General features: G+C 43.4%; 1 protein-coding gene across 3 annotated transcripts in view; it reads right to left on the bottom strand.

The window, feature by feature from the left end:
* The window catches only part of ttll7 (tubulin tyrosine ligase-like family, member 7), a 91,359-nt gene that overhangs the window by 10,364 nt on the left and 68,911 nt on the right, over positions 1–12,084 (bottom strand). For all 3 annotated transcript variants that reach the window (XM_034081816.2, XM_034081815.2, XM_034081817.2), the window contains exons 17-19: positions 10,089–10,223; positions 6,945–7,025; positions 2,396–2,556 (exon numbers count right to left, since the gene is read on the bottom strand). In XM_034081816.2, the coding sequence (XP_033937707.1) occupies positions 2,396–2,556; positions 6,945–7,025; positions 10,089–10,223 (377 nt within the window). The remainder of the gene's footprint in view (positions 1–2,395; positions 2,557–6,944; positions 7,026–10,088; positions 10,224–12,084) is intronic.

Below are 12,084 nucleotides of genomic sequence, written 5' to 3'. Positions count from 1 at the left end.
TTTTGTTGAGCCTAAACCAGCAATGTTGTAATTTTAGTCAAACTTATTTAATATAAAATGTAATCTTATCATCATCTGACTACCCTATAAATAGGAATCGAGTCTGGAAGAAACGCATGATGCCTGTCATTATTTTCATGAATGAAATAAACACTAATATGCATGATGCAGGCACACAGATTAAGTAACATTCATTCATATGTATGGCAACATGTTATCTAATGTGTCGCTTTTACTGTTCATGTATGTGTGCATGAAAATGTGCCCACACACAGACACACAGACACACAGAGGAAGGATAAAACAAATCCAAGTACAGTTAACCCCCATTACAGCCCCGGACATACCCCTGACTGTGAGAGAGCTTCCACAACTGAGACACACAACCCCAGGGGGGACGTTTGATGTCTACCCCCTTTCTCTCGACGGGAGATGGGGGGGGGGGGGGGCTTCCTCTGAAAGGGCTCAAAACTGTGTGTTTCCATTCTCTTTCTCTAAGTCTTTTTCAAAGCCTGTTGAATTCATCGCCCACAATAGCTGCTAGGCCGTTTGATTGTTGTTAAGTCCCTTAGATAAAATATCAAACGAGACCTAGAGGAACAGGGGGGGCTGCACTCGGATTTGGAGCGTGCTTTTGGAGGTGCACTGCTTCTCCGTCTCTGCGTGACATCGGGGCCCCCCTGTTGGTTTCATCCATGTTGGGGCCATGGCCTGTTGTAAGGAGGAGCCAGGACGAAAGGCTGCCAAGCTAGCTGGATCATCGAGGCAGGCTGCAGTCAGACAAAAGCTGCATGGGGCGCATCATACTGGGGGGGGGGGGTGAAGCTAGGCTAGGCTAATCCACCCAGCCATCTACTACAACGCTACCATTTTGTTTTACTTCGTCTCATTTTCAATCAGCCGTCTCTCTGTCACCGGGTCACTTGCCTTCTCTCATTCTGCTTATCCCCCCCTTCATCTCTGTCACCTGCTCACTGACTTCCTCTCTCTCCCTCAATTACGACTGACATGAAGTAAGGGAGGAGAACATGTAGAGCTGTGGGCTGCGACTTCAGTTACACCCTCTGAGCCCTCTGTGCCGAGGGAAACACGGTCACTGAACAACTGAACTGTAAAGAATATGGAGAGGAGGAGATGCAGGAAGGTCACACCTTCATCACAGACGAGACGAAAAGCTACCAGCACAGCAGCTGTCTGCATGTCAGGGTTGCATAGACAGGGAATTTTTTGTGTGTGTGTGTGTGTGTGTGTGTGTGTGTGTGTGTGTGTGTGTGTGTGTGTGTGTGTGTGTGTGTGTGTGTGTGTGTGTGTGTGTGTGTGTGTGTGTGTGTGTGTGTGTGTGTGTGTGGTGTGTGTGTGTGTGTGTGTGTGTGTGTGTGTGTGTGTGTGTGTGTGTGTGTGTGTGTGTGTGTGTGTGTGTGTGTGTGTGTGTGTGTGTGTGTGTGTGTGTGTGTGTGTGTGTGTGTGTGTGTGTGTGTGTGTGTGTGTGTGTGTGTGTGTGTGTGTTGACTTCATTCATCTTTTAGGGAAGCAAAATATGTGTTTAAGAAGTGAATAACACATGCAAATAGTAGTTTACTGTGTGTGTTGTTGTGTGTGCGTGAGTGTGCCTCTGCCATTTCAGAGTTTATATAAGAACATGATCAAGTTGGCTCTCCCTGCAGTGACTCATCTTGTAGAAAGCCACTTACTGTCGCATCAAAAAAGTAGGAAAAATAAATAAGAAGAAGCCAAATGAAAACTTCAAAGTATCTGATAACAAACCATGGTAAAAGAACTAAGAGGCCTGCGTTCACCTCCTTCCTGCTTCCACTCTTCCCCTCTCCTTTTCTTGCTCTCACCTGTGAAAAAGCTCTGATTAACAGCCCAGATCTGTGACCTTAATTTGCACCCCGTCTCCACGGAGTAACATGTTTCTTTCATCCGAGAGCTTTCAGGAAGGTGCATCGGGGTCTGGTCGGTCTGTCACTCATTCTCTGTCATTCAGATGCTGTTGCCTCCCTCGTCATACTGAATATAAATCCCTGCTGTCACTGAAAATGATATATTGAAAAACACTGGGCTTAAGGACATGGGGAGATTGCGTAGATGAAAGAGCAGGGTTATATAATGAATAGAGTGGTAATTGGCCTGTAGTATGATCATTTGTATGTGAGCATTAAGAGGAGTTAGTGAATGAACATCAAGAGTGTTCTCAGTGATACTTTGACATTTTCAACATCGTCCGATTTTTCATGTTTGATCTTGGTTTAAGTCACCAATAGCAGTCATAATATCGACATATCTTGTATTTCTTCTCTCAATAAGGGCGGCCTATTTATACCACCTTGGATTGTGACCCTAGCCATTCCCCTCTCATCTCCTCCCAGTGTATAACTTGCTCATGCTGGCCTACCCAGTGTTGGAGAAGCAGTTCCACAGGCCCTGTCCGTGGCTCCACAGCAGCCGGTTGAAGACGCGGTTAAAGAGCCGGTAGAGGTGGAGACTGTCTACGTCAGGCTCCCTCCAGATCCGCTGCAGCGCTGAGCGGACATTGGTACGGACAATATCCAAGACCTGAGAGAGACAGAGATAGTGAGATGTGGGAGAGGAAATGAGAGAGAAAGAACGCTCGAAATCAAGCATGCGATAATGAAGGAAATTAATGCTGCGACACAAAAGGTGACAGCATTTCTATTTGATATGCGTGAGTTGGCATTTGCTCCAACCATAAGATTTTTCGGTTAAAATGAGCAATCACAGAGGCTAATGCATTCACTCAGTAACAGAGAGCAAAGGTGCATTAATGAATAAACAAGCGCACACACACTTCACACTAACACATATAGTATTTTATGCACATAATGTTTCCCCTGAACACATCCTGAAACTACACTGAACAAAAATATAAATGCTCCCATTTCTCATGAGATGAACTCAAAGATCTAAAACATTTTCTATATACACAAAATAACCATTTCTCTCAAATATTGTTCACAAATCTGAAAAAATCTGTGATAGTGAGCACTTCTCCTTTGCCGAGATAATCCATCCCACCTCACAGGTGTGGCATATCAAGATGCTGATTAGACAGCATGATTATTGCACAGGTGTGCCTTAGGCTGGCCACAATAAAAGGCCACTCTGAAACGTGCAGTTTTATCACACAGCACAATGCCACAGATGTCGCAAGTTTTGAGTGAGCGTGCAGTTGGCATGCTGACAGCAGGAATGTCCACCAGAGCTGTTGCCCGTGAATTGAATGTTCATTTCTCTACCATAAGCCGTCTCCAAAGGCGTTTCAGAGAATTTGGCAGTACATCCAACCGGCCTCACAACCGCAGACCACGTGTATCCACACCAGCCCAGGACCTCCACATCCAGCATGTTCACCTCCAAGATCGTCTGAGACCAGCCACTCGGACAGCTGCTGCAACAATCGGTTTGCATAACCAAATAATTTCTGCACAAACTGTCAGAAACCGTCTCAGGGAAGCTCACCTGCATGCTCGTCGTCCTCATCGGGGTCTCGACCTGACTCCGGTTCGTCGTCGTAACCGACTTGAGTGGGCAAATGCTCACATTCGATGGCGTCTGGCACGTTGGAGAGGTGTTCTCTTCACGGATGAATCCCGGTTTTCACTGTTCAGGGCAGATGGCAGACAGCGTGTGTGGCGTCGTGTGGGTGAGCGGTTTTCTGATGTCAATGTTGTGAATCGAGTGGCCCATGGTGGTGGTGGTGGGGTTATGGTATGGGCAGGCGTATGTTATGGACGACGAACACAGGTGCATTTTATTGATGGCATTGTGAATGCACAGAGATACCGTGACGAGATCCTGAGGCCCATTGTTGTGCCATTCATCCACGACCATCACCTCGTGATAATGCACGGCCCCATGTTGCAAGGATCTGTACACAATTCCTGGAGGCTGAAAACATCCCAGTTCTTGCATGGCCAGCATACTCACCGGACATGTCACCCATTGAGCATGTTTGGGATGCTCTGGATCGGCGTATATGACAGCGTGTTCCAGTTCCTGCATTTTCGCACAGCCATTGAAGAGGAGTGGACCAACATTCCACAGGCCACAATCAACAACCTGATCAACTCTATGCGAAGGAGATGTGTTGCACTGCGTGAGGCAAATGGTGGTCACACCAGATACTGACTGGTTTTCGGACCCCCCCAGACCCCCCAATAAAGCAAAACTGCACGTTTCAGAGTGGCCTTTTATTGTGGCCAGCCTAAGGCACACCTGTGCAATAATCATGCTGTCTAATCAGCATCTTGATATGCCACACCTGTGAGGTGGGATGGATTATCGGCAAAGGAGAAGTGCTCACTATCACACATTTGTTCAGATTTGTGAACAATATTTGAGAGAAATGGTTATTTTGTGTATCTAGAACATGTTTTAGATCTTTGAGTTCATCTCATGAAAAATCGGAGCAAAAACAAAAGTGTTGCATTTATATTTGTGTTCAGTGTAGTTTAATCAGACCTTATGTCGTGAGGAGTTGAGGAGGTTTATCCTGCTCAACTCCTCACTACATGTCTAAAGCATGCTCAGACATACAGCTTATGTGAACTGTGTGTGTTAGAGTGTGTGTGGTAGAAGCAAGACAAAAAGTGCTGTGGCAGACAGTGGAGAGGACTAATTGCTGCAGCGACGTCAGTCTTGGAGAGAAGGTGTCAGAAGTTCCCCAGCGGTCTGAGGACACCTGCGCCAGTCTTCCATCTTCCCTCCTTCCTTTTCCCCCATCCCTACCCTCCTCACTGCCTTCTCTTCCTCCCTTTTCCTTCTCTTTTCACCCAGCTCAGAGTGCAGCGCTGTGGCTCTTTTCACTTTGATTCCTCGCTCCTCATTACTGACGTGCCCGTCTCACTGTGTGTGCGTGCATGTGTTTGCGATGCGGAGAGGCGAGGTTTCCCTGCAGCAATATGAGGCGAGCGAGTCACACGCATACACACTCAAGACAAACTGATAGATGAGTAAACACACACACAGATATGTTTTGGAATGGTAATCAGATGGCAGAGCGGTGGGCGCTGCATTCCTGACCTCTGCCTGCTGCTCATTAGGCTGCTCCACTCCAAATAAAACATCGGCTCGCAGCGCCTCAGCACAGGGGTGCAGAAAGCAGTGGCTGAGAGATCACATCATTACTGACACGCCCACCGGATGCCTTTTCACGTCTTGCCCCGTCTTCTGTTTTGTTTACATCGTTTTTGGTGTCTCTCTCCCTGTCACTGTCTGACATGATAATGATCTTCATGCTTGTCGTTTTTTTCCCTTTGTCTGAAGTTTGATTCGCGGATTATTTTCCTATTTAAAAGTTCTTCAAAAGCATTCAAAGGAATAGGTAGGAGCTGTGACATTTTGTCATTTCACCGGGTTTTAACAATGCCCATTCCATACACAGTGACAGTAAGTATAGACTGGGTGGGAGCAAGGACGTAGGCGGCGGACTTATACAGGTGTTGAAAGATGAATGTGGCCCATTGTTTAGACTATAAGACGTATCAATAAATGAAGCATGATTTCTGAATCTACCTGGTATTAATTGCTAATAGTTATTGTCTTCTCTTCTCATCAATTGTCTGTCTTTGTCCATTGGGGTCAGCCTAGGAAGCAGTGACCCCTTTTCTAGCTTCTAGCAACAATGTAATACAAAGGTTGAATACAATTGTGTGGCGTTGAGCGTATCTTGAAGTTGTTCAGGATTCTGAAGTATTCTGCTGAGCATCTATAGCTACTAAAGACCTGGGGCCTCATTTATAACGCCGTGCGTAGGATTCACGTGGGAAGGTTGCTTACGTAGTAGAAATCCAAAAAAATAGGTACAGACATTTTTCGATTCACCAAACATTGCGTACCGGCGAGGAAAGTGCGTACAGCACTTCCTACGCCGGTTTCCCTTTATAAATCACAATCGACTCGAAATGCGCTGCAGCTTTTACGGGCTTCACGTAACGCCCATATTTGCCTATAAATAGTCAAAGAAACGCCCATTCATTCATTTTGACTGACTGCATGAAGAAGATCGCAGGAAACGACGACAGAACAGCTACAAAAGCATCTCACACCGTGTCAGATTCTGGTTATGTTGGGGAGGTGGAGATAAATCATATTGTTTGGTGGATGCAGTTTGAACCAGAGTAGCAGCATGGAGGTCGGATCGTCACCAAAATAAATAAATAAGTGGTCCGAAAAAGTTAGAGGAAATACAACCAATGTGTTGTGTTATAATAGCTGTACAATTTACCACATATGGTGTTCTTAGTTTCCATACCTCCTGTGTTTTACGAGCGACTTCTCAAGTCTTGGCAAACGGCATAAAACACGATTAAACGTGATAGTATATAAAACCATGCTCGTATCTACAACCTATAGAAATGCAAAACGGCGTCAGTTTAGACGTAATTCTGTCCTCCTGCTTACCGCATCATTTATGAGAAAACATTTCATAACATTAACACAACATTTCGAGGTGGTTTTCAATAACATGTCCGTATTTATTTATTTCTCCAAGTTATGTTTTTGTGTGCACTGAGGAGTCTCAAACAGGCGTTTGTTAAATCATTTTAAGATTGGCTTTAATCAATTTGTGAAAATGAATTCTTCATATATGATAAATGAGAGGTAACATTTTGTTTATGGTATTATTTCCACATATTTCTTTCCGTTCTTCCTTCTGCCAACGGTGTCGCAGTTTCTCGTCTCTCCTGTTTTTGTGCTTAGTGCGTGCGTACGCATGGGTTAGAGTTTGCGTGGCGGACCGCACATTTTCCAGTCAGTTAGTATTTTATAAATCGCAAACATTGCGTAGAAACTGGCGTACGCCATTTTTTGAGCATATATCCCTTTATAAATGAGGCCCCTGAAGCGAGAAATATCTTCCAATTCTCTGGAAAGGCAAAGGAATCTTTAGATGTGATTAAGGCATACAGTGTAGGACTAACCTTTCGTTGTTTAGTAGAGTCCAGCTTCACCAGCCAATAGGAAGCCACCTTTGACTTATGGTATTTCCAGTTGTCATGCATCTATGGAAGAAAAGTCAAAAAAGTATCCTGGCTTTAAACATGCATACAATTTGTTTTAAAGTAATAGTTAAGAAGTAGGACAATAAAGCAACACATTTAAAAAAAAATGTTTTGATTTTTAAGGTATCATTTTAGCAAAAACAGATATTGCGTGCGCCACTGTCTTTTTTGCTCTAAAACCCAGGGTTACTACAGTAAATCATCCAGCGAGGAAAACACCTGCCAAGATGGAGCCCAGTTTGACTCTAGTTTTTTCTTTTAATGATCAGGAATGTACAAAGACTGGAGCTCATTCCCACCATCACACATTCCTCCTGGCAGACCTTCTTTCACACTTAGGCCCAGACACGGGATCACTGCCGGGTTTTTAGCTTCTGTCTAGTAATATTTTTTTGGTTTTCACACATAGATATCCATTATAGAAAAGTTCCAGGTTCAAACATGACAGTACCATTATGGACAGCGCTGCAATGCTTGTGTGATATTCTGAATCTTGCACATGATACTAGGTAACACAGGAAATATAATGCAAGAGGGGAGAGATTGTTTACAGCACATATTAACGGTGTGTTGTTAGAGAGTTAGCTTCAAGTCAGTTTGACAAAACAATTGTCAATTCTATCTATCTATCTATTCTATCTCAAGTCTCCTGCTTCACAAAAAACGCCATAGGTAAGGAGGACTTTTAAATGTTAAGTTGTTCATGCTTTTACTGGAACAAGACTACTTTTCTTTACTTCAAAATCTGTTAAAAAATGCAATATGTATTTAGCTTAAAGTAAGTGGCCTGCCAAATAGATTTTTTTAATAAATAAAAACAATTTAAGTATTTACAAGATGCATTGCTTTTCTGTAGAAGACTATTGCGGTACTTTTTTGTATCACAACACAGGGATAATAGAATAATTGAGTCGTGATCAATGTTTTGCAGGTGTGTCAAAAATCCTTGGGGGTGTCATTATGCTCAAAAGCTGCGCTGGATATTCCCTTGCACTTGCTCCTGGTGCCAACATCACTGTGTACCTACAGGCACTGTTATTGTTGCTCTGTTGACTAAGTCTACATATCCCCACTGGTGCACATAAACCTCTCGCATATCACGTGGATCCCCTGCAAACAGTGCTCCCATTGGGAGGCTCCAGTGTAAACTTTATGTTTACTCACACACACAAACAGTGACGCATGCACAACACTCCACAAGGATTCACAGATGCAGATCTAGGTACAGTATACAGTAAACACTTTTGTTCGCTTTCCAAGAAGTTAGTTGTTTCGTGTTCTCTCTTATTAAGAACCTTGTGAACCATCTGGTCCGATGTACACCAATTTGTCCCATTTGTTTTTGACATACATAAATTAGCCACAGTAAAGCAAAACAAAACCCACTCCATACATTTCACCTGCCGATGGTTTTGAGTGAAAGATAAAGGAGCAAATTAATCCAATAAAAACATATAATTAGCCCAATTACACCTCCATTTTAAGAGGGAAACATAAATTGCCAAAGATTGTTTTCCTGCCAGGTGAGCACTCATTGTTTCTCACGACGCAAAACCTGAATAGTACAGGTGCAGTTGCTCATCTGCGTTTCCATGGTGCTCTCATTAGGGTTTAACAGTACAGATGTGCTGATAATTGTCTCTCATGACCTTAACACATCCAGATGTCACACACACATGAACAGATTTAGCTGTTCTTGTGATGGGAATGTATGGGCTCACATTAATTACATGGGGACTTGCCCTTACCTAACCGAAATCATTACAACCACATGCTTTCCCTTAACCCTTAAATGATCCTACAGATGCCTGATTTGTATTATGTATTGTATTGTCCCCTGTGGTGGCATTAGGTTATGTTGCCATATTACTATTATTATTATTATTATTATTTATGTTTAAAAGGTTGCAATGGTTCAGTGCTATACATTTCACATACAATAAACTGAAAAAACTGCTTTTGTTTTACTCCTGTATGGTTCTCATGTAGCCAACTAAGGAACTCTGTGTCCTTTGACCCTGTTGTTGTGGTGGTCTTTCTGTCATTAGTCAGCGGTGAAGACAGTCTGACCGGCTGCTGTCCTTTCAGCACCGTGGGACTGTGGTGCTGAAAGAACAGCTGATTCTGAGGACAGTGACGGCCGTAAATGAGGTCAGAGTGGACCGGACAGACGCTTCAATTGTCAGCTAATTTTCTCACGCTGCGCTGTTGCTCCCGGTGTGAGTCAAAGGTGAGCCCCTGCCGCTGTGTGGATTTACGACCTATTTATTGCTTTGACAAAATGCGATATCCATTTCCTTTTTTTACATTTTTCATAAACAAAAATGCATAACTTCAGGTAATTTATGTATTAAGCTTAAACTGTGCATAGCTCGTAATAAAGAAACACATAGTTATGGTAATTGGAGGTATAGCTACTAATAGTACTTAGTTAACTAATAGGTGCTCTGGAATTCTTTGGCAAACTGTTATAATAGTATACTTAATAAACATCCTATACATCCATTAACCTGGGATTTTACTGTCCACTTAAACAGTTTTTCTAATTACTTTAGATGCGCATCTTTACAAAATGTAGATTTAAGCAATGGCTTGAGCATTAGCACAAACACACAAAGACTGGTTCAGATGGAAGGACACAGAGATCTGAGCAGAAATAGAGGATGCACCGATTAATACAAAGGAGCAGTGGGGAATAGCACGGGGCTCCAAACTGACCGACAAGTTGTCACTGGGGTCGTTTGAAAGACAATGGGAGCCAAGCCAGAGCGGCAGGCTATTGTAGAGGGAGGCAAGGAGGTCACTTTTAGTTAGACTGCAGAGTGACCGCACCTGGTCGCCGAGGGGGCTTTGGGAATACAGTGGGTCCAGATTTCTGTTCACCGCTTGTACTCCATGTTCACTCCCACTCTATCTGTCCTTGTTAAGTTCAGTCTTACTTTACTTTGTTCCATTTTCACACCCTGTTACTGCCTCTGAATCATTTTGGATACACTGAAAAATGTAGATTATCATATTGTATAAGGTAGTGACACAGAAATAAATTATAAATAGTGCACACACCTCATCCAGCACAGCCTCAGCATCCTCCTCGGTTTTTCCCGGAAACCTGATCCTCATGGCGGTGAGCGCGGCCAGAGTCTGACGCACCAGCTCGGCCTCCTGCTCTTTACTCCTCAGGTTTATCAGCGGATCGCCCTACACACACACACACACACACACACACACACACACACACACACACACACACACACACACACACACACACACACACACACACACACACACACACACACACACACACACACACACACACACACACACACACACACACACACACACACACACACACACACACACACACACACACACACACACACACAGAGAGAGAAACCAATTCAGTGTACTGACACACATTAATATTAAGCAAAAAGTCTCATTACAAAATATAGTATCACACCAATGTTAGCAGGGTGTGATGCTTTATTACTGTATAATAACTATTAGCCAATATTATTAGTGATCAGGTGTCATCGACAGACATGTTTGCCCTCCTAAATGTATTATCCTCCTGCCACCTCCTATAGTCCCAACTCATTATGTCTTCTACAAGCAGTTGGCTCAGAGTGGTGTCAGGAACACGCTTTGTTTAAAAATAACCTCATAATAAAATGAGTTTTCCTTCTATAGCACTTGCTCACTGGTGAACGTATATCCAATTTCAGATGTCCTGTACCAGCATGTCCTTATCCCCAGGGGTGTGATTCCCATAGAGAAGTCAGTAAAAAAAATGTAAGAAAGTTCTCCAGTCATTTTGTTTACAAGTGAGTCAGGATACAAACGTACAACCAACACTCTTGACTTTCTCAGTACAAAGGTTTTCCAAGTATTTATATTCTTAATGTTAAAGAAGGTTTTCTGCTCCGTGTTATTTTGTTCCACTTGACAAAAGTTAAAGCCCCTGTCACACTGTCCCGAAATTGACACCCGATGGACACACGATAAAAGAAATGTTCAAATTCGGCTGCGATCGTAGCAACATCGGGCCATTTGTGAGGGCATCTAAGCCATCGTATGACCGCCGGTGGAGTTTCTCAGGCTCCGGCAGCAACTTCGTGAGCGGCAACTTCGTAAGGCACTCGTGAGGGCATCTTGTCAAATCGTGTCATCTTCGTGTTATCATCAGTGCATTCACCCTCACTCTGATCGGGGCGAATGCCCGATGGCACCGATGATAACAAGATGCCCTCACGATGGCCTTACGAAGGGCAAAATTGACACACGAATTCAACACAAAAATGAACCTTCGCAAGGTCCTTCGGCAATTTTTTGGCATGCCAACAATTTTGCCACCGCTCACGAAGTTGCTGCCGGAGCCTGAGAAACTCCACCAGCGGTAATACGATGGCTTAAGATGCCCTCACGAATGGCCCGATGTTGCTACGATCACAGCCGAATTTGAACATTTCCTTTATCGTGTGTCCATCGGGTTGTTTTATTGCACAACAAAATCATGTAAACATATTATGTAAATAACCCAATTTGTGTTCTGTGAAACTAAAAAGGATATAATATATTATTTTGAAGGACAGTTGACAGGAAGTTGTTGTTGTTGTTGTTATGGAAACAACATTTCGGAGAAAACGTAATATTTTCTACATATAAAGACGGATAAAGTAAAGAACAAAGTCTGAAGACATCAGTACAGTATCATAGTACTTTAAAATAATTGTTTTTGGTACTTTTATTGCAGTTGTATGTCTTAAATGTAATGTAAATGTTGCCTTCGTGTGTGGTTCGGGGCCATCTTCGTGCGAAATTCACAATTCCATATTCGTGTGTCCATCAGGTGTCAATTTCGGGACAGTGTGACAGGGGCTTTAGCAGAGTGCTTGTATAGAAGGAGGGTGAATGGAGGAGGCAGGCGGAAAGCAACATGATAGAATAATACAGTACGCCTATACAGTATTGAAGGAGCTGCTTAACAGGTTCCTACTGGGCCAGGCTACAATGTATGCAACAAGAGGGAAAAAGCAACAATGGTGAATGTGTGTGGATT

The sequence above is a fragment of the Pseudochaenichthys georgianus genome, chromosome 4 (genome assembly GCF_902827115.2).
Source record: "Pseudochaenichthys georgianus chromosome 4, fPseGeo1.2, whole genome shotgun sequence".
Lineage (NCBI taxonomy): Eukaryota > Metazoa > Chordata > Actinopteri > Perciformes > Channichthyidae > Pseudochaenichthys > Pseudochaenichthys georgianus.
Note: the sequence above shows the minus strand (reverse complement) of the source record. Positions and strands in the feature narration are given on the sequence as shown.